The 24,058-nt window shown below is 46.5% G+C and overlaps 1 protein-coding gene across 1 annotated transcript in view; it reads left to right on the forward strand.

The window, feature by feature from the left end:
- The first annotated feature begins 4,615 nt into the window (after window positions 1-4,615).
- The window catches only part of Nachralpha6 (nicotinic acetylcholine receptor alpha6), a 181,098-nt gene continuing 161,655 nt past the window's right edge, over window positions 4,616-24,058 (forward strand). The window contains exon 1 of the mRNA XM_076894271.1: window positions 4,616-4,754. Coding sequence (XP_076750386.1) covers window positions 4,616-4,754 — 139 coding nt within the window. The remainder of the gene's footprint in view (window positions 4,755-24,058) is intronic.

Consider the following 24,058-nt stretch of genomic DNA (forward strand, 5'->3'; position numbering starts at 1 on the left):
TTGTTTCGTGCAAGTATACGTTCAAGTTTCCGCAATAAAACAACAGACTTCTGCAGAAGATAGAAAAATCAATTGTACCTTGAAGATTTGCAAGTGGGCTGTTACTTGTATATATTATACATTATATTTGCGACCTGTCACCTTATCAGATAACTCAAAATATGTGGCAGTAGCGCTTTCACGACTTGCAAATAAATCTCTCGCAACTATAACTGTCGATAAAGAGACAATCATAATGCTATACACCAATGCTACCACTACGATACGTCTTCTAAATAGAGGTAATATTTAATTCACATTCCTACATACGCGTACGTAAAGCGTCAACCAGTATTTTAATTAAAAAAGTTTCGTTTCGTTTCTCTATTCGACACCTCCGGCTCTGCTTAATAAATTAAATATTGCTTCGGTTCGAGGCCATTCAATGTGCAACAAGTAATCTCGGCTGTCCATGCACGCGTGTACAACGACTGCGTTTCTCCTCTTCTAACGTCGCCGGAAACAATTAGAGGGGAATATTTTGGTCACCGATCGAGCAGCGTAATCGAGGAGTCAGCTTTCACGGACGAAAGGTTCGCAAACGGTACGATACGTCCTGGCATCAAGTAATTCGTTAGCGGTATCCTCGTTAATGTTCGGTGCACATAGGTGCTAAACCGATCGATCGGTTCATCAACCGTGTCACCCCCCGCCGTACGTTCCACCGCCTGTGCCTTTCGCGTCAAAGGGCAGAGTACAACGATCCTGGCTCGGCCACTGGCGATCTCGACTCCGTCGAACGATCTTCGTAGCGTCGGACCAGGGGCATACTCGTCGAAGTCACGACATCGACGGTATTAATGGTACGTATACGTTTCCCACGCACGGCTGGGCGGACGCGAAAGTAATTTCGAGCTCACGCGTTACGATCCGTACACCTCGCGTGCAGAAGGGTGGACGCGTGCACGCGCGTACACACATCGAGAATCCAGAGATCGGTGAGAGAGAGCCATGGGGAACCCGCGAGGGTGGCAGAGAGGGAGAGGCGAAGAGCCAGAGCATCCGGATGAAGGAGAAAGAGATGAACGGGGTTCTCTGGTACACGGTGGTAGGCAGAATATTGATCTGTGGGGTGGGCTTTGGGGATGGTGTCCTCGAGCCCTCCACCTCAGGCCACCCACTTTTCTGATCCGACATCTCTGTCTGGCCACAGCGCCCGGCTGGTTGCCGAACCAGGAGTGGGGGGGACGCTAGTTGCGTGGTGGTCCAGTCCGCAGCTTCCCGCGAAATCATGGTGGGACTGAACTCGAGTGGTAGGGGCTGCCACCGAGGAAGGGATGGAGAATAGATAGGGTGGTGGAGGGAAGGTTGTACTCATCGCGGAAAGCCTCCATCGCGTCTATATCGCAGCGGTGGCTGCGAGTCGCGAGAACTCGACCGGCAGCTCGTACACGACCCCGACCGCCTCCTATTTCAGGCTACTTTCAGCTCTGTTTGGATACCCGATCACAGAACGAGGCGGTTTTCTACCATCTCCCCCCTCCTCTCCTCTCTCCTTGTTTATCACTCTCTCGCTCTCCTTCCCACCTTGCCCCGCTGTTACATTCTTCGCCACGCACCGCACTCTTTTTCTCCCGTTCTTTCTTCCCGTTTCTCTTCACCCCTCTCTCTCTGTACCTTATACAAATACTTTCCTTCGTTCTCGCTCCAACCCTCTTATTCCTCTCCTTCTCTCTCTCTCTCTCTCTCTCTTCCTCCCTCACTCGCGTAACCCTCCCTCTCTCCCACCCTCGCCGTTCTCTCCCCCTCTCTTTCTTTCTCTCTTTCTCTCTCCGCTCGCTTTACCCACCTAGCTGTTGCCCCCTTGATTCTATCCGCGCACACGCCTCGTTTCTGTCCGCTTTACCTTTTTCTCGGCCGCTGTCTCAGTCTACCGCGAGTCGCCTACGTCTGCTTGTAAATCTCGTTTTACGTGGCCGCGTGTGATAGTGTGGCGATCGCGATCGTAGTGAGCCTGTGCGGGCGGTGAAGCCTGGTTGCCGCGTCGGTTTGATCTCGCCCCTACGGTAACGACCGATGGTGCGTGCAGGAGAACCTTCCGGCGAGTCGAGAACCTGTCCTGTGTGAGCGACGAGACGGACTTTCTCGTCATGATCGTTCAGTGACAGAGGACAGAGAGAGAAAGAGAGAGAGAGAGAGAGAGAGAGGCAAGGGGGTGAAAGAAGCTTCTACGCGGAACGCTCGACGGCCACGATCGTTCGAACGATGACGACGACGACGACGACGACGACGACGACGACGACAACGACGACGACGCGTCGACGTCAGTGTGGACGGAAGTGTTGATCGCGCGTACCGGTTCCCGGGGATGCGATCGTCCGCTAGGGCCGAGCAGTGACCACAGAGCAACATGTTCTCGCACAGGATCGGACGTGACCGCGGACGTGCAACAAATGAGAAAGGGAAATCGAAGTGCGCCGAGTGGATTTGATGTAAGAGTCCAGGGGCGAGCTGCAGAAGTGGGAGCCGCACGCTTGGCCAAGTTGCCTGGATACGGGCAGCAGCACCGTGTTGCGCTCCGGTGAAGTAGAAGGAAGCGAAGGAGGTGGAAGGTGGTGCTAATATACGGGGAAGGATGGAGAGTGCAATGGACAGTAGCGGGACGAGGAAGACTGTGCACGAGACCAGCCATCCGACGAAACCAGGCTCGTGCCGCGTCCAAGAATCGCGATAACACAGCTGCCTTCTTTGAATACAATTGCGCACGATAATTGTACTGGAAGCGTTCCATCGCGCCGGGGCAAGACCACGTCCAACTGTTCCGCTCTCCACGCGTTCTCGAGCTGCCACCTTTTCAGAGCCCGTTCACGCTTCCAGCTGAAATTATTTCGTTCGCCGATAAACCGTTCTCGACTTCTCCTACGGTGCTCTCGCGTCGATCACGGCTAACGGAATTCCATGCGACCAGAGACCAGGATACGAGTGCGGTCGAGAGAGGAAACGAGGTCTGTTTCGTGGCAATTCGCGTTCTCCTCGATTAGAGTCGCAGAGGAGAAGAGTGCGACCGTGACAGTGTACGTCGACTCGTAGCTAAACACGACACGAGCACCTCGTAAATGGGAGCGCGTCTACGAGATACGCGTCAGAACTTTTTCTATGCACGCGTGTCCGGATAAAATGGATCCCTCTTCCCGGACAACATGTTGGTTCCGCGCGTGTCGATAAACCGAGCTGGAACATTGCCTCGTAATTGATAAGTGATATACAGGGGGAAGATCGAGGAATAGATGCTGGACGCGATTATAGGTAAATTTTGCTACCCCTTTTCTCGCTACCCCGAGAACGTACGCGGCGATAGCCAGAAAATGCGTGCTCCACGATTTTCCTTGCTCGCGTTTCGTGCACCGACTCGCGAACGAATAGAGCAATGTCGCCTGGTGAAATTTCGTATGAATGGAAGCAAATTGACGTGGCAAGTTGGGGCAGCGTTGCGGGCGCCGTTCAAAACTCGCTGGGCGAAAACGTTTCTTCTTTAATTAAAAGATTAATTGAAATCGACAGAGTCCTGCCTCGAGTCTTGAAAAAATTAATACGCCATTATAGCGATTAATTGCAACGACATGCGTTCGGATCGAGCGAATGAACGATGCTCGACAAACCGTCGTTCATTTTGTACATGGCGAACAATGCACGATGGCTCGCGAGACCAGGTTCCTGACGAAACAGCAACAATTTTTTTATTCGAGACACGCTTCGCTAATGGGAGCGCACACGCTCCCACTCCATTTATAGCGAAATAATAATCTAACGGCAGGGGTTCTCAATCATTTTTGTGCGTTCGATATTATAAAAAATAGCGGCGATCTGATCAGAAGAACAGCACAAGGTGACCAATTAATGCCATATCCGTAATAGAACGCGAACGGCGATTTCGTTATTTCAACACTTTGCCGCGGGCGCGTGTAAATAGCTTCGAGGGCGCATGTGCGCCCGCGGGCACAGGGTTGAGAACCTCTGACCTAATAACATATCACACGAACACAGAAACGCGTTCAATTTTTAAGCAACAACGAGAATCGCGTCTGTTCTTTGCTAGCGAGAGAAACGTTAATCTAAATTTGCTCGAGATCGAACGAAGAAAATCGACTGTGCACGGATAAACGCTAATACGATAAAATCGCTCGCACTTACGTTATGGAACGATTATTTTCAGAAGTTCAACGCTCGAGGATGCTGCTCGACGCGTGACCAAAACTCGAAGCGACTGTCCTACGTTGAACGCGGCTCGAAGAGGCGGATGCGACAGAAAGAAGAGCAGCGTCGAGCGTCGAGTATAAACGGATACGCAGGGTAGGTCTCGCGGCTAGAAAAATCGACGACGGTGGTAGATGATCGGTCACGACGGTGAAGTCGGACGGTATCGGTTTTGGTGCGTCGTTGTGACAATCAGTGAATAATTGACGATGACCGGGATCAGTGGAGAAGTTCATAGCGAAGGGTCCTTGCGCAAGGGCCGAGACGGTGACTGCCATTCGTCGTAGAAGTAAAACGGCGGCAGGATAAAGTGCAGTGATAGAGAGAGGAGAGGTGGAATACAGACGGAGAATCTGGCTGGCCGACCCGTCGCGACTGGGAGATGACGAGCGAGCCGCGTCTGCAAAATTCATTCGCCATGGCGAACCGTGCGAGGGGTTTGCCGCAGATGCGAATAAGGCTTTGTATGGTCATCAGCGCTGGTCTTCAAATAGTCCTCTTGCTCACCGTCCTACCTCAAGGTAAGTCCTGCTTCTAACGATTTTTCGATCGATCCTGCGCTCAGTCTCGTGAATTCATCGTACTAGAAACTTTTTCCGCGACGCGATCGAATTCAGAACGGAAAATGCGGATACCTACGTATTTACACGTGGAATAATGCAATAATCCCGATGGGTACATGTACGTAGTACGTAAGCGTAGTGACAGAATAATAGCTGGCGGCGATCCGTGCACACGGAACTGTTAAACATTTGCCCGAAAATTTGCACTTGCGCTCGTCGTTGAATGGGAACTAAAGACGCGTTGTAAGGTGGAGAGGGCCGTTTAGGGGTGTTTAAAGTGGTACGTGTAAAGTGATACACGTTCTAAATAGATTGTACGCTCTTGTTTTTGTGCCGCGGGCGAAAGTATGTAGATATGCCTATATTATATCCAACTCAGACGTTTCGCTGCAAAAATGTGTCAGGCTTGCTGGTAGAAGGTGGTACAAAAAAAAGAAAAACGCGCGAAGAGTTAAGGGTTGAGTACGTAGATGTACCGTAGATCTAACGTTCGACATACGCCGCGATACTTTCAGTCAGAGCGACTGCCACGCAAATTAATTAGCTCAGGGTGCTGTCGTTTGCTGACCGTCTTAGAGATATTCATAATTATAGAGTTTCTCGTGTATCGGTTCTCCTCCGCGTTGATTTGTTTCCGTACACGTTCGCAAGGCACGCACACGCAAGCGCACGCGCATCAACCGACCATGGAGTTTCGAGCCAGTGAGTTTTGAGCGGGTGCATGGATGGTTTGATACGGTTCACGCGTCTAGCGTGTGAAATCGATTAGGGAGTGGGGCAAAATTTCAACTAGGTAACCAACGAATATAGATATGCGCTGGCTTCACGTGTTGCGCGAACCATCGAGCAACTTCGGTCAACTGCACCCCTTAACTAAGCTCAGTCGAAGAACCAGTAACAATAGTTAACTACAGTGGGTGTCACGATCTATGTAGGCCCGGCTTGGTCGAGTCGTCGATTGCGAGTCCGAGTTTCTCGATCGTCATCGAAACAACACTGGCATACCCTTCGTATTCGCTATTACGGGTACAATAGATTACAATCTAAGAATTATAATTGTAGAAACTTTGTCGAGTGCGCCTGTTTCGACATCTAAGAATACTGCTGTACACGTTTCTCTATTTTCGAGGCTCTCCACTATTTTGTGTTTCAAGTATCCTCTGGAGCTGAAAATCGATGTTAATCTCACGAGGAATAATAATTCCACGAGCAAATGAGTCTTAAATCCGAGCAAATCATTGGACATTAGCTGCGAGATATGCTTATCGGTCGATACGGGGTGGCTTTCGAGCTTCCATTGAATAGGTTAATAGCACACCCGCGGCGCACTGTACCAGCGATGTGGTGGTAATGCGGTGTGAACGTTTCAAGTGGTTCTTTCTTGTAGCTAAGGAGGGTCGTGAATGCTGCAAGATGGTCAACGAATATATTAACCGTTTCTTCATCTGAACGGACCCAGCTGCTGTCGAGTTTCTTTAGCTTTCCATATTCGAACGATCATATGGCGATTTAGGGGTCGAACGTGTCGTTTCTGTAGATAGCTAAGGCTATCCAGAGTTCGTGTGCCAGTCTCTGTGTCTTCTCTTGTTTGTTTTGTAGTTCTGTGCCATCTGCCGGTAGCTTTACGTTCCTCTCGAACTAACTCCCCGATGTGCAGGGGTAGCTTTCCATGCTGCTTTATGCGAGATATATCAGTCAGATAGATCAACCTTCGATCAGTAACGAATTGTTTTTTCAAGTGAATGTTACACTTGATTTTTCTGTCGTTGAAATGTCGAAATTCTACACCAGTTGGTTTTGTCAGTATAGATTTTAAGTATAGCTTTCGACTGACTGAACGATGTCACTTATCATTATGAATAGATCACTGTGGTGATCGTTCTTGGGTCGTAGTTCGTCTAAATTTGCGTACGGATGTTGAATATACTTCTGGTAGTTTATTCTGAGTTTATTCGGATCGATTAGCCAGTAAGATGATCGAAAAAGCCTCAAACTTGCATTATTAGTACAGAAGAAACAAGTTATTGTAATCACTTCTACAATAGTTAAACAAATTGTGTAAATATTTTTGAGAAAATACGTAACACTTCATCCAGCGGTATGGAAATTCTTTCTTACGGAAGTTCAACCTTCAGTTATGCAAATCGGTAGACAGTATGACGTTATAAACGTTAAGAACATTATGCTGCAGGAAAATTACCATATATGCAGATCGTATAGTTAGAGCACGAGACCTCCGAGCGTTACCGGTGCCTGTCTAAAATTTCAATTGCGTACTCCTCTCCTCGATAAGCACGAGATTTCCAGCGATGTTCGAGCTATTTTTACGGAATTCAATTGACTGATCACAGCACTTGCGGAATGAATGATTGTGCGATAAAAGCGCACGTTATAAAAACGAGAGGCGTAAAAACGCCGGTGGACGTCGAACGTATGATATTATATGTGTATCCAGCGTAGGCATAGCGGAAACGAAGCGAATTTATTTCAAAGAATATTCACTGCAGAAAAATAGGAACATCTCGTACGTGATGCATCGTGTACGCATACTATTAAAATTTGGAATACTTAATGAATCAGTAACACTTGCGAGTGCAGATTCTCTCTCAATATTCGCGTTTCCTCGTCCATCACTCGTGATCTCGCGCATTCTTTAATCTAGATTTATTTAATATTAAAGGCATCCACTACCATAAAAAAATATGTTTATACACTAACTTTCTCAGTTAATCGAGTCAATAGCAAAGTCCAAGAATATGAATACGAAACTTTTGTTGTTCCCTGGACAGGACGATAATTAGGACTCACATTAACCCACTCTCCATACGTTATTCTGGACGACGGTATAAATTTCATTCGCGAAAGTTCCAAACCTGTTGTTCCCTTGGGTATTAAACCCTAGCAACGTCGAAATGATTAATAATCTATCGCGAACGTGGAAATCCACATGAGACCGCTGGTTAGGGAACACCGCGATCACGCCATCTTCATCATTTCGTTCTCGCGCGGCACTTCTCGCTGGCCCTAAATTCGTGCCACTGGGAAACGCGAAAGGATGAGGATCCCGCGTCAAACTTTTCAAGGCTTTTTAACGATGATTTACAGTTCTGATAATTCTCCTCAAAATCAGTAGAAATGATTCCGTTCAGGTATGCAGAGGTCCTTAATCCAGTGCAGATGCTCGTTAGATTATCTCTGTAAATACTTTGCGATCGATGCGATGAAAAGTAGCTGTACTTAAGAGAAATCATAGTCGAGTCTTGGCTCGTCGATCAAAAGGCCCGAGTTCGACTGCCGTTGACGTTTTGTCACATCTTTCCTGGGCCCAGAAGGTTATACGGTATTCCCTCTTCCGCACCCAAGAAGAAAATCTGGTTCGACGCGACGTCATCGTTACGTCTCGCAAACTTACAAAAGTTCCGACCAAGTAATACTAGCAGATGCTTTTTGGACTTGATATTTCCCGACCTCGACTTACATTTAAGTTCCTCTTGGAGCACCGTTGCCCGCGACAACGAGGTACCCTGGCAGAAAGTTCGTCCACATTTTTCAGTCCACTGCCGCTCGTGCACAAACTCATTTCGCAGCCCGTTAAAACAGATTGGCGAAGGGTCGCGATGTGTCGTGCGCGCCCTAACTGCAAGCTGTCCTCTCTCACTCTCTGTCGGAAGTTTAGCGCGGCGATCGCGCGCATCGGTTGCGCGTTGGGCTCTACATCTATTTCCGGCGGCGGTGGCGATACTTCCGCGAGGATCATCCACCCCGCCCTCTGATCTCCTCGCCCATCCATTTACTTCTCGCGTTTAGTGGCTTGTAAATAAGCCAAATTGCTCGAGAGAATCATTGCCAAAAAGTTTCCAGCACCTCTCACTCCGCCGTGCCAACTTCAGCTGCGCGCATTTACCCGCGACCAATCGGAAGGCTGCGTTTCAGCGCGGCGATACGATCGCACTTTGTGCCTCTTAGCTTAATCTCGATTCATTTCGTCGATTTATCTCGCGTTTACGAATAAATTACGAATGCGATGGTCCATCCATCCGTTCTGTTCCACCTTCTTCTTCTTCTTCTTCCTCGTCCTCGCTTTCGTCCTCGTCTCCCTCCACCCTTAAGAAGTACCACGGAAGAGCGACGAAGGGATGAAAATAAACAGGCGAAAGGAAAGGAGAAGCGAAGAGACCCGCTTTATAATTGGGCCCACGGGCGACGCGTTGCTCCCCTAATTACCTGTCCAACAATCCGGCAGCGAGTGAGTAAGTGGCTCGCGCCGCGAAACTAGCCGCCTCCGTTGTTACGAAGCTTATTCAATTATACAAGCGGATCCGTAGCGATCCGTCAACGTCCTTCTAGGTACGCGCGCGCGCGCGTGTGTGCCTTTCATCGTTCCACGAGCTAATGCGTTCCTAACCAAAAGAACCAAGAAGTTGGATCACAACGAGGAACCATTGCAATTTTCACCTTATTCTCGTAGTACATGGCAGGTAGTATCGATTCAACGGTCGCGAATACGTACGAATACGTTGTATCGTTCTTCCGCGATGGTAATCAAAGTGACACGTCGACAAGACCTCTGAATCTGATAGCAGAGCAGACTGGAAAGCGGCAGACAAGTGTTCGTTTATCCGCAAGAGCACAGAACCTCTTAAACGTCGATGCTCGTTTAACGGCTGATCCAATAAAAGTATATTACCCTTTTCTCGCTGTTCGACTACTTTAACGGGCACTCTATCGTGTTCTCGTTCCTATATCTCCTCGAAGATGGTATCGTCACGTCTACGAATATTAAAAACCCAGTGGAGAACCCAGGAACACACTGTTCGTCCAATAACAGCGAAAGGAACACGCGACAAAGCCAGCGAATCTTCCGAAAGCGTCGACGAGGGGCACGAGAGGGACGATTCACGCAGTGGCTCTGTGCGAGAAGGTAAAACGGGGCGAATGAATTACACGAGCGTAACCTTCATCGTAGACAGGGTTGCATTGTTTCGTCGCAGTCAGCCTTTTTTTTTTCATCCCCGACGAACCCGATACAACAGGCCGTCCCTTTCAAGCGCCGCTATCGCGGCAGCAGTTTTATCACGAGCTACTCGCGCATCGATTATTATCGCCGGTCGGATCGCGGCGTAACCACCGCGCAGGGCTTTAAACGGTGGCTAAGACGAGAGAGAAGAGAGGAGAGAAAGTGTTGCGGCGCAGGGTGAGCGGCGAAGCGCGGCGTAGGCTTGTTGGCGGCGCGAAATGTGGAGCAGTGTGTCAGAGTGACACCCTTCGGAACCATTCCCAGCGTCACCCGGTCGCTTAGTTCTCCGCAGTTTCCACGTCCCCTTTCACAAAGACCGCTCCCTCGCGCGCTGACAGCAGCTACGGCTGTCGATCCGTTTCCCGCGCCAGTCCCCGATCTGCCTTCCCGCCCTCACCTGCGATACACACAGCCCGCAACGAGATACCACAGTTTCTTACTTGTCCCTTACTTCACGCCCGACTGGCCACGCTCGATTGTTTTTCCCTCCGTTCCGCCGACCCTTCGTTTCTTTCGCCCGTCAAGGCGAGCCTTCTCGCCAGAGCTACTTTCAATTTACCTCGAAACCGTGCTCAGTCGACGGAGATGCCCGTCGTTCCGCGCTTCTTCTCTCCTCTTAATTCGAGGTTACACCCCTTTTCTCTTCTGCAAGGTTTTTTTACGACACGGATATCGTTTCCGCTTAATAAAAGTTCACGGTTTGCAGTCGTTGTAGTTGCTCGCTTTGGCCACTTTTTTTCACGAATTCGCGATTGCTGCAACCAGCTTCTGGTTCGTTAGGCCACGTTTCGTTTCGTTTCGTTTATCAGTCTTCTTAGAGTCCCTCTTTTCCGATTTAAAGGATACAGTCGCCTTCTTGGTTCAGTTTGATCGAGATCTCTTTTCACGTTCATCTACGTGACTTTCTGTACACTGCGAGTCTCTTTTTAACTTATCTCGGTTAAACGATCAAGTTGGATAACTGATAACAAATAAGAATTTGAAAAATCTATAACAACTTTCATTACAGTAAAGATAAAAATGAAGAAGCTACAAAAGGTTTGATCGATTTTTAGAATTTTGCTGGCAAATTCTTTTCCAACGCAGGTTCTTCTTATTTCTTTTTTTATTCGAACGATCAACTCTTTCGTTTTCCCAAAGTATGGACATAATAGGATTGATTTCCCACCGGCAAACTGTAGTCTATATTATATTTCCAGGAACGCGAATACCATATATTGGACTGATTCCACGTTGAATGGGAAGAGAATTTAATCTAACCAGTGAAACTAAATGTTATGAAGACGCGGTACGATATAGACGGATCGATCGGTTTGATGCAAGAGAATCTGCTCGAGAAGGAAAAAGAAAAAAATATTTCAGCTACGCTGCTTGCGACAGGAAGGCAATCGAGGCAATTTCGTTCCTCCTGCAGCTGCAACTGCAGCTGCTCCACGCATTCCCCTTTGCGCGCGTCTCCAAAGAGGACGGTTTAGTCGCCTCTGGAGTGTAATTGCTATCTACGGACAGTGAACCTTGTCACGTAATTACTAGCCGTTTAATCTCGCGTCGCTTCTTCCATCATTACTGACAACTTCTCACTTTTGCTGTCTCGGTACGCGCGTTCGCGTATTATTATAATAACAGATGCGACGCACCCCCCCTTTGATTACTCTCGCCCCGGTTTCTGTCAGAGTCGAGCGCACGCCCTTCGAAGGGATGAAAGTTTAGTACACGCGCGAAAACGACGCTCCCCTCAAGGGCATTAAACCGGACGGTAAGGAGCGGAAATTCTTTCACGCGTTTTTTCCTTCACCTAACCTCGAATATTTATTATTAATACTGCTTACAAACTACTACGGACCGTTGCATCTCGGCTTTGTGAAAAATTCAATCGATCGTAGCTGAATATTTATAGGCGATATCAAAGGGAGACATTGAAGATTGATTTTATATTCATGCCGGATATTGATCGCGGCAGAAATAGCGTCTTATTAAAGCATGTAATTAAATTTTGTAATATTATATAATATTGAAATATACGTAGCGACGTGTCGCTCGCGAATTTACTACCGGTAGAAATGGAATGTTAAAGTGCCTGCGATACGTAAATAAAGAGCAGAGATAGAGTAACGCGAATGACCAATTTTAAATCTTGCCACGAATCGTAGATTTTCGCGTCATCCGATCAGGTGATCAGGCCTCGTTTGGTCCAGTGGTAGTTTGATTCCTTCACACTGTCGCAACAACGGAAAACTTTGGGGAAATAATCGCAATTTACTTGTACGCGATTACTCGCGATAAGATCCGCAACATAAAAGGTAAAAAGTTGACTCCGCGTAGAGCACTCGAGCGTCCACGTAGTGTATTCAAATATCAAATTATTCCAACAGCTTTAGCCCGACTTGGAAGTTATATAGCGAAGCATTTTGAGAACCAGTGCACGAATATTAAGAGTGACCCAGTTACGCTTAGGACAGGGGTTAATTAGTTCGAGCAACGAGCATTATGTCAACGTCGTTTCAATGGGACTTGGTTCGACGTGAAAATGAAGTGGACGTCTCTTTCCTGGCGAATTGCATTATTCCGCTTAGGAAACGTTCAACTCGCGTTAGATGTAATCACGTTCCGCGAGCGTTCCTCCGAGCTTCAGTAATAGCTGAAACTTTCAAAAACTCGAAGCTTGCACTTTGCAGGCGAAAAGTATGTACGCCACGGTCGACGAGGGTGAACAGACAGGGACGTATCGACAGTTATCCGCCACGGATGCAACGAACGTGCGCACAGTCCTATTTTCTAGACAGAGATTAGGACAGGGGCTGAAGAAACCGCGGCTCGCGGGCCGCGTGCGGCTCTTTCACCCCTTCTGCGCGGTTCTGCCACGAATTTCTTCCAAATAGAAGCCACGTATGCGTAACTTGTCTTGTTCAATCTTATATCATTGCACCACAATCAATTTGTTTCGTGTTACATTGAAATTGTCTTGAGTGTAATTGATGCAATCGAGATACGAGAAAAATCTAGGGAATTTGCAGAATCTCGTACCGTGTGGTAACTATCGTTTGGTAGTCAGAAGATATGCTATTTTCTGCAAAGAAGAAATTAAAAAATTAATTCACTTTTGCTTGTAATTTTTTAAACGTTACATTAGTTGGACTGCTCTTCAGGATGGCGATTATATGGGGGATACGCGAGCGAAACGGTAACACGTGCGAGTGCGAAGGGTTAGTATACGTGTTATTTCAACGTCGAACCCTCGTAATTACGCAGTATTTACGAGGGTTCGACGTTTTTCATTTTCCGCCACGATGGATCGAGGCCAATGCTGATGTTGCGAGTAATTTTCTGCGTATAGACAGCCAGTCAAGTGCCCACTTACGTTTTCGACGGAATAACTCTGCTGCTGTCCCAGCTCGATAACGTATAGGCAAGTCCAGGTACAGCGGTAAACAGTTTCGAAGATCGATTTTTTAGGATGGCAGTAGCCAAGAGAACTTCTAGAAGAAGGCAAGTAAAGCAGCGTATCTTTCTAGACGACGTTGCTTTTCTTGCATTTCCATGTACATGGTTGCATCGCTGCACCCCTCGCTGTTATCATAACAACGACACGATAACATTGTTTTCTTTCCACTATCTTCGTTCAACGATACTTCTCTTCCTTTTATTTAAATTTGCAAGATTTAATCTGATCCTTTCTCTTGCAAAAATCTAGCCAGATTTCTTTCCTTGTGGTTTATCAATAACCAGTTGCTGATTAATTGCTGGCAAAAAGATAATCTCCATCGAGTCCAGTCTCTATTATCGCTTGAAATTCTTATACGAACCGATTAACCGAATACGAACAAAGCGATCGACCGAATTCGACCATTTATAGTATATTTAGAAAGTAATTCCGGATAATTTATGTCCGAGAAGCGGTTCTGCGAAACGTTTCGGTACGGCATCCGTTGAAATGGTGTTTCCGAAGGGAATCGATGAATTAATTAGCCCCGAACTGTATCCACGAATTGTGCGCGCGCGTGCACACGCGATCTGGCGTAAACAAAATGGGACCAAGTGAAAAGAATGATTAAATTATCGCAAGATCTTTCATCCCCAATATCCGACGCAAGTGAAACTATCCTAAAGATAAGTAACTAAGACCTCGCAGTCACTCGAAGAAAACACAATAATCGAGCGATTAAAGGATGCAAACTATTCGTTATCCTCGATTTCAAATCTGTATCGCAAGAACGCGAAGTGTTAAGTTTCCTTGTCGTCAAGGTTCGTCCCTTCGTCAGGGCATCGTTCACGGTAGTTTCATTATTTCGCGAAATTGTCAGCCTGGGTAGGCTCTAAACTCCCTTCCTCTTGGAGGTAACGAGCGTCTGCGCTAGGACAGGGTATCTAACTACGCAAGATTGAAGCCAAACGAGCTTACGGTGAGAAAGAGGGGCCGGATTGAAGGAGACACGGTGAAACGAAGATAAAAGAGCGGCAAATTGCTAGCGATAACGGATAACCCGTTCTTCGCCTCTGTTCCGTTACGTTCAGTTCCCAGCAACTCGAGGAACAGCGATGTAATAGCCGCTGGGAAGAAGGGTCGCGAGAAAACAGCGTGGAACAGCGGAGAGGACGAGGGGTGGGTTTGACGGCTGACAGCGAGGAACCCGCTTCGAGCCTCGCGGTGGACGAAGAAATTGAGAGAGTTTCACCAAGGCACGGATGAAAACGAGAATCGGCGAGGGATTACGGGAGGCTGAATCGAAAGAGTGGCGCGCGAGGTCTGAAACCCTCGCCTCGGAGGGGGATGGATGGACGAACGAGGGTAAGGACGGGGAATATTTTCGGGGGTGCGTCTGTTGCTATGACGACCGTCCCGGGTTTAAACGGGCGACGATAAGGACATTCGAGTCTATACTTTGCGCGATATCGTTAGCCGCGCGCAAAATGTACACCAGGGAAATCATATCCGGTGTCGCGGGGAAGATGACTGTTCAATTGATAACCGATACTCTTCACTTTCACCGAAGCGTTTTCTTTAATTTCAGAACTCCATTTAGCTTCGTCGAACTGGAGTTCAACCTTCGCGCTCCACGACTTTTTTTTATGAACTTTGCTTTTATCAGTCGGGTAACTAAATTCCGGTTCTGTTTAAGGGATGAAAAATATCGATCCACGATAGCGTAACTCGTCTTTCTCGCTACCACCAGTTACCGAATTCTTTGGCGACGACAGTTGGAGGGATGCGCGATATACGTAGAAAGGGTACACTCGATCGAGGAGATGCTATAAGAGATCGCTTTTATGAAAACAACGAAGACGTTTATCTCTCAGCTGTTTCCACTCGTTCTAGGGCGTGTCTACAAAATCATGGCTCGCTTCCAAATGCCACTCGTTACGTTACGTTACCTTCTGCTTCGCTCTACGATCGTGGGCAACGTCGCTGGTAACACTTGTGGCTCGATTTAAATCGCCATATCGTTTAAAAAAATAGGAAATAGTCATTAATAGCCATTATCAATTTTTGCGAATTCTCGTCGAATAAGAAAATACTAATAAAAAATAATAGCGTGCGTACAGATGGATTTAGTAACAATATCAACGGTTAATACACGAGTTCTATGCGGAATTCGTTAAAAAGAACCAGTACGCAGAGCATATTTTCCAGCAAAGAAGAACGGACCTTGTTAACGTTGAATTGGCATAAAGAATTCACTCTTTCGGGGAATCGAAAAAGTACGAAAAGCGCGCTAGATGCTGGAAACATTCCCTTTTCCCAGGGAGCCTCATACTTCAAATTGTAGGACTCGCCGAGTTATCTGAGAAATATTTCCCTCCTGGGATTATATGGCTATTTGTTCGCGAGACAAATGAAGTTAAAGATTAAAATCTTATTTTCTGGCAACGGAACTTCACTTTTTTAGTTTCCATCGGATTGTACAAGTTCCGTTAACGCGCGATGTGTTGGCTGAATTAGATTTAATATTCGACTAACACTGTTACAAAGTCCCTCGTCACCGATTTCGGTGTTCTTTTTTTTTTATACGCGATCGGGGACAGGATAAAACAACTTTTTTGAACAACTTTTCCCACATTGCTACCCTGACCCCTCTTGGTTGCTGAGATATTCGCAGAAAACAGTATGTAGCATGATTTTACAAACGAAAGTAGCACACCTGCGTATACGAGGCTGTAACAAACATCTGTTACGACATATGTAAAACATATCGAATAGCAGGGTGCAGGAGCGATCGAAGAGGACCATGAAAACCTTTTAAGCTTTTACTTGACCGTTTGTACCATTACTCTCTACTCATTTATTTATCGTTCCATTACTTTTATTTATCTTACGTATGCGTACGTAAGAGAAGTTTAGACTTGCTTCGTATTCTAACAATTTCTATTAATGGAGCGGAGGGCGAAGGTTTGATCGAACTTTATGGGTGGTTAAAATATTTCCTTACCTTGCCTTGACCTGCTTAAACGGCCATCCCTAATCCCTTGCCCCCTCCCCCGCCTCGTGAACTTTCTATTTGCCAGACTTGATGAGCTTCTTCCCCTCATTCTGAATAACCATAAGCTATGTACAGACACTGCGAGGCAGACCCTTGACGCAGACCCTTGAAGTGTGCCTCGCTACGTGTACACTTGTCTCGTACTGGGGCTTCCGCGGGAAGACCGTCTCGAAACGACTTGGAAAAATTCTCAAGGCTATTGTTCAATTTTTCAATTTCACTTCGCCTCGCAAACGCCATGGAAACGACTCGATTCAGGCTGACGCGTGAAACCGCCTCGACGTTCTGCCTCGCAGTGATTGCACAGAACTGGTGGATGTGCGAATAGAAAATTATACGATGCACTAGGGAGAAGGGGAACTTTTAGAAAGTGGATAATGAACAGGACAGCGCAGCAATCTGGAAGCAACAGGGTAGTAAGATATCAATTTCGCTTCGATCTGTTTATGGTCCCAGGAACCAAACAACCGAAATTGCCAAGCCACCATTGTCGGCGGACGAAGTTTTACGTCCGCGCTAACCCATAAAGCAAGCATCGATCGATACAAACGGCCAGGCAGTTCCTGTCTGAACTGGTTGCACACATCAAACGACTTCCTGCTTAATACTGGATTAAGTTCGAACTGAATCGATATCGCTGCGACTCCAAACTTCCGCGAACTCCAATCGTAGCTTATTGTTGTCGACTCGCGATTAACCAGTGAGACGAACTCGCCGTGTTGCCAGTCAATTTTTGTCATAGCTATTTACCATCTTTAATTGACAAATACAACGTGACGTTAAATTATTAGCAATTTTCATTCGAAGTCACGCACGATACTCTTATCACGAAATCGAAATTACTAGAAATTGGGAGGAATTACTATTTCGTTGAGCTACCGTGAAGCCTTAGCCGCGCACGCGCCAGAAGATAAACTATCAATAACAGAAGTCATAAATATTCAATGCGCGTCCGGAGTCGACTTAAGGTGATCTATCGAAACGTCGATATTCGATCGCTGAGCTTGGGCTGAAGCTCGTGGAAAAACTGCTCGACTTCCGTCGACCCTCGACCTCCTCCTCCTCCTCCACCCACTAAGGAGGTATCCAAGTATCAACAAGTCACCGTACGCTGACAGAAAACCAATGAAAGAGTTGCTCTGGCTGCTTTGATCGGCCCACGGCTCGTCGTCGACTTTTGTCAAGAGAAAGTGCTCGATGCGCTGACCTTTCGCTACGTCCTAGCGAAACGAGCGCTCGTCTTCGAGCACCGTCGATTTTTATCAGCCTTGTTTAAGATCGAGCAACAATCGATCGTCATCGTCGAAGGTAGTACCAGATTCAGTTCAGTTTGCAACCTAATAAAAGGGACCGTACGCCGTGTGTAACAAGCGCGCGAGGTATTGGTGTACTTATCCTAATTTCCTCAAGTCTCTCGCAGTAATTATGCCTTCCTTCGAGCACAGGCCACCCCGTACAATCGGTGACAATTAAACTGCGCGCGCGGAGTTCTCCATTATTCTCCGACACGGCGCAAACTAAAGACGAGAGAAAGTTTGGGGATACGGAAAGTTTAAACTAGGTTTAACGTGGTCCTCGTGTCGGGAGTCACGCTTCTTCGACCGGGTTACGTGTTCGATTCGCCGTTGGCGGTAACGAGGCCACGATAAAAGCGTGGGTGAGCCAGCGTGACACTCGTCAGATTTGAACGCGTGCAGTCAGGAATCGTCGAGCGCAGGGGGTGGCAGCGAGACGACATAAAGTAAAGGTAAAGGAGGGCTTAGACAGAGAGGTAAAGGGACACCATGTATTGTTTATCCTTGACGTTGTCGCCGCGTTATCCTCGGGCTACAGTCTCGGCTCTCTTGCATATTTCACCTCTCGCGTCTCTCCCGAACGACGATGCGCTAACGAGATGATAATAAAATATTTGCCGACCTGTGACCCCTTTATGGAACGAGCCCTGACAAAGTACGGGGGATGTTTCGGCGAGTAACGTCGCGTAACGATTTGTAGCCGATATGACCTACCCTGGATTACTGCCTCGCTTTGTTTCTCTTTTATTAACCCTCTCATCTTTCTTGGTTAACGTTCGACTAATATTGCTAATGATTTATGCTCGACTTAAGGTGTTAATGTCGTTAATCGAACTGCACGTATATTCGAACGATAAAAGTGAGACGTGACACCACGTGGAGACGGTGGATCTGCGGATGTACGAGGTGAGACATGAGAACACGAGCGTGATACAGATAGAAGTTTGATAAAGTAAATTCTCCGTGTTTTAATGTCGGCTTTCATGACGTGGTATGTATGCTACGTGACACCAGTCATCCTCGGGACTCCGTGAAAGTTCTCGCATGAAATTTCTTGCCTCCGCCTCCCACCGAGGGGGTTGCAGTTAACGCTCTTGTCGCGCCGCGAAAAGACGCGTCCAATAAATGAGGCGGGCTAGCTCAACGGCTCATAAATTTCCATAAATTTCGCGGCGAATCTTAACTTTGGACGTCTTATCAAAACTTGACCAATTGTAGATCGTTATGGGGGAATATCAACTTGATGAAATAATTCATGGGGATGGGATCGTTTGTTCATTCTTTAGATACGGAATGCGATTATCCTTCGCCAACAATACGCACGACTGTCGCGACTTGTACACTTCAGTTGCGATAACGAAGGTAATGAAAGATCGCTGCGATTTCAGCGGACTCGTCGTTAAAAATTTAACCGCCCGTTGCGAGTATCAAAGGAAACTATCGAATGGTCCGTATCGATAGCGAGCCACTTGAGAAGCCATTCGGATGTTGGACGATTTCGAGTTGATCGGCTGCGATCGACGAGGAGGCATATCTCTTGAATTTATTCCAGAGCAACCGGCTTTTGTTGTAAGCGGATGGGGGAGAGAGAATGAGAGAGAGAAAGAGAGAGAGAGTGAGTCCATTTGCCGGTGGAAAGTCTGCCACGGATAGATTTCATTCTGTTGTGCATACCATCGATTATTCTCGAGTCCCATTCACCGCTCTTACGTGTCGTTTTGACTTTGAAAGCGAACTGCCTTCTGTTCTCTGTGCACACCGTTCGAGCTGCCCACCGATCGATGCACGTGTACGTGCTCGAGTAATCGCACAGCCTAATCCTTATTATTTCTACGTTGCTCTGTTGTATTCGGGTGCGCATAAGTAAGCGGTGAAATCGCGAACGTTTGATCGCCGGCACCGAGGGGCAGAAAGTAATGATAACTTGGGTGTAATTACGGGTCACGGTCGAACGGGAAGGCAATTTCACGCGTATCATCGTGCATGTCCTAAATTCTCGACAGCGGTTGAAACCAATCCAATCAGACGGGATTCCTGCGGTGACCGATCTCTCTGGCAATACCGAGTACAGGCGCTCGTTATTCCTTCCTCCTTCTGCTTAATGTCGTACGCATATTTCTCATTCACTGGTAAGCCAGACGTTCCGTCGAGATAATCCACTGGCGATTGAGTAATACATACGTGGAGGGATTTAATTTTTCACTGTCTGGCTAGAATACTTATTTTGTAACGGTATCTTCCTTTCGCTCATTTCTACGTTCGTGTTAACTTTCGTGTTATTCATATTTAGAATTAAGGATGTTATCGCGTATACGCTTTCTTCAAGCGACATATTCCCGGAATGCCTGCCAAATAATATAAATCTGAAATTGAAATTGAAATTGAGATCTTCTTAATTTACTGGACCACGCTGGCCTCTATTAGAGGTACACCATCGACTCTTGCTATCTCTTGAAATACGGAAATCCCGAACGAACTGTATTTCGAGATACGCAACGTCGTGTACATATGTATAAGCGCCAGTATCGCAATAAATTGCGATCGTGATACCATTGGTAATGTACAGGGATTTAATGCCAGCGACTGGTTCCATCTACCGTAAAATGTCTTCCCAGCACGAAGTTCGAAAGAAGAGTGTAAGAATCGCTGTGGCGGCTACGGATTTTCCACGTTCTTCACAAAACGAAATGTTTCATGGAACGAAAATAATATAACCGTAAATACATCAATAATTAATAACGTTGCAGGTATTTAACTGCACGCCCTACGTAGACGCCTAATTGCCCTTAAAGATTGAACGCAATCCTTACAACTGTTCAAAGTATCTTCAAAGTTCATCTCTAAACGTAGTCGTTCCATGAAAACTTACGCTAGCGCTGGAAATGTACGTTCACGCGGCAGAGAATGCACGTACGTGCATGCACACCTAAGTCAGAGAACAGAAACTCGAGGAAAGCTCGCGCCGCGTTGTTTCGCCGGTCGATGATCGACGCAAGGTCGCTCGGATCTCATTTGCCGACTCGGCTCTGTGTTTCGGGTCTGTTTAATTCATTGGTGTCAGGTCAATTAAAGCGTAGACAATTCTGGGCGCCTCTTGTACGCGTAAACTTGCGAACAAAGCGCGAGGCATAGCCATCGACGCCACGCGTGTAACTTGTTCGCCGACGAGCGGCGGGATAACATCATAATCCTTTGTGCGCAGAATTCGATGGAGCACCGGGAAGGAAAACTCGATCAGGGTAACAAAGTTTAAACATTTGAAACGCGTATCTCGGATTTATCACAATGTCCATGGAGCATTGTATTCCGTTGGAGATCGCGTTAATGGTCCGATCGTAACGAACGAAATGAACCATGGTACGAACTAAATGAAATTGTCCGGAACGATAATTGCAAGGCGACTGCGTATGGAGTGCAACGACAGAAACGTGGGTCGCTGGAAGAAATGTGCAGTGTCGCGGCGGAAAGTTATTATATAGCGAGTGGAAAGGCTACTCGCCGCAAAGACCGTCACAAGCGAAACGAGGCAACCCAAAGCTATGTGCGCAGACCTAGAGCAAGGGCGTGCCTCGCGAGGCAAGCCAGCAACGCTGCGACGAGGTGAAACTCAAAAGCGGCCTTCCCGTACTGTGGTCGTACCGTAAATCCTGCCAGTCGTTTCGATACACTTCCAGACGAAGCGAGCCACGATTCTCGAACGCGAGGCTCTTTCATCTCCGCCAAAAAATCGACAATCGTTAGTTTACTTCGAGGAAGTCTCGAGAGTCTACCTCGTAGTCTGTACATAACTTTAGGCTGTGATTTCAGCTCTGGCTAATCGTAAGAGAGTTGACACTCGATTCCTTTAGCGTCACAGAAGAAGTATATAAATGTTTCACACCGTCTTTGACTTAAAAGGGTACTTAATTTAGTGTCAGGTGATTGCGCGAGACACAAGAGGAATCGAACGCGCGCGTATTAAATTTGCTAGTTGTTTGATTTTATGATACAAATTAGCGGAATTAAAATGCAGTACGAAACGCGAAATGAAATAATTAAATACGTGTCTCGCGACTTGGCGTTTGCCACGCGAGCCTTTCATTTCCCTACCGAGGAATAAAGACAATGCAGACGAGATGGGGTAAGTTGCGGTCCCACATCTTACAGTCAAAGTCACTGGGGGCAATAAGCAGCCACAGACCCCGTGTATACCGAATATGAGTTTCCTGGGTACAAGCACCGAGCACTTCTCTATATATTCTAGGCAACGTAATATCAGTGGAGAGAGTAACACAGAAGTAATAGAAGTAGCGGTAGCAGTGTATAACATCGAGGATGGAACGCGCGCTCGTATAAACTTTAATAAAATCAATTGTTCAATTTTGAAATAGTGCCAGTGGGGACGGTGTAGAAGCCTGAAAATGTAACTGTGTCGAATTTTTGATAAAAAATTTTTAATAATAACGCAGAAATTGCCATACGAATGACAAAGATCGAATGGTCAAAAAACCTTTGAGTACAATATTGTACTTGCATTGATTATTACGGGGCTCTGAAATACTGCTATCGCTGTGAATCATCGATGGTTGAATAAATTATAAATCGAGCGGCACAGTTTCCATAAATCTGCAAGTTCCCCGAAGCAACCGCTTTATTTACTGAAATGCGCCGGCAAGCTTGCCTGCAGGAACGTTGCGATTGGTCGCGCGGGCTTTGCATATTAGAAAATCGATCTTCGATATTGTCGACACCTTCGATATAGCCTCCATACGTATATAGTGGTTACACCATCGACCACAATTATTAGGACAGTTAGTTAATTATAATAAACGTGATCGCGTTCCATGGCACTTTTCGACTAGATTTCTCCAGAAGTCTGTTACATTCATACGGTTAAACGATGTTATCCGTGCATTAACGATTTAATTGTTTAGTTCAACTCCAATGCTCGTATATTTATAGCTATAGTATATTATTGCTTGGTTATTTAAAATAAATTACTAATAACTGTGTCGAACACTTTAATCGACTATTAATACGTAACTATTGTAGCAATTGGTAACACGTCTGCTTCCTGACAGTACTCACTATCATCTGACAGCTTATCGTTATCGTCGTCCACCACACCGATAAATGTTTCTTCACCAACACTAATTGGCCATGTTTCTACACATACTCGATGCTCAAAACAGTATTATTCCAAATATTCCCAATACCAATTGAATCCTAATCCTACTCTAGCTATTTCTCAGATGATTGCTTACATTTAAGTTATCAGTTTCACCTGCAACTTGCTTTAAGTTAATAATTTATCGTATCTCTACGTCGTGAAAGTATTAACACACCCGCCTTCTCCGTTTTATTCCTTATCCTATTTAAAACGTATAAACGATGCCTTAGTTTTACAGCTTGGCCCTTGGTACGCTCGCGCAGTAAACGAGCCGTCGACGACCAAAGTTTTTACATTTCCTCGGGAGTTAAGGGAAGCTGTGAAACTAGAAACGTTCATCCACCCGCTGTTGGTCTCTATTTAATATAATATAAGGTCAGCTAATTAATTTTTCTCCCCGCGCCATTCACGTACGTATCGACGGGGAAAAGTGTGTCACGCGAAGTAATAAAAAGTTGTTACGATACGTTCTCCCGCTGTACGCGTACCTCCTGCTTCCGGCATTACGACACCGTCATAGAAAAGGGATTCTCTCCGGATTTCTAGACGCAATTTTCTCCTACGATTTACGCGCGGCCCTGTAAAAATTTTATAAAATATTTTCGGTTTATAGAACCGATTTGTGAAAACGCTCGTTCCTTTTTACGTTCGCGAAGGCATTCCTTTCCGTTCGAAGCATGATACGGTCTCCCGTTATCGTTGCTTTCAATACCAGCGCAAATTAAAGAGATTCATCGTAAACGCTGCGGTGCTTTACTCATCATCGTGGGAATAAATGTATTCAAAATGTCTTGCCTGCCTCCCTTCCTAGCTGCTGCTTCTTAGGTTCGCGCAACATTGAAATAATTTCATTGTAATACGCATAAATCTAATTGCGAAACGCGCGATCGAATAGCACAGAAGCAAGAAATGGGAATTTCACGATGAAAGTTCAACGCGCCCTAGGAATAATAATAGCGCGCGGCCTCCATTGGGTGAAAATAATCGAATTTCCGATGAAATCGCGGAAACACCGCAGAAAACCCGTACATAGACGAATAGGGAGACCACCGTGTCAGATCTGCGCTGGCACAAATCCAATTAAGGCTTTTGATTAGTCAAAGCCCGAGAATCGTACTCTCCCATACGTCGGATGCCTTCCGATGGCGTAGTTCCGTTCCGCCACCGCACGACTACTGTCGAAACACGCTTCGTCGCTTTACCAAACTTCTCTGCACCTTCAACTTTCGCGTCTTCGTGTACTATGGAAATATATCTATCGAATAAGCGACGATTAAACGAATCTTCTCTTCATGAAGCAGCGCTTAAAACGCGAAACTATAAAG

Source organism: Xylocopa sonorina, chromosome 4 (genome assembly GCF_050948175.1).
Source record: "Xylocopa sonorina isolate GNS202 chromosome 4, iyXylSono1_principal, whole genome shotgun sequence".
Lineage (NCBI taxonomy): Eukaryota > Metazoa > Arthropoda > Insecta > Hymenoptera > Apidae > Xylocopa > Xylocopa sonorina.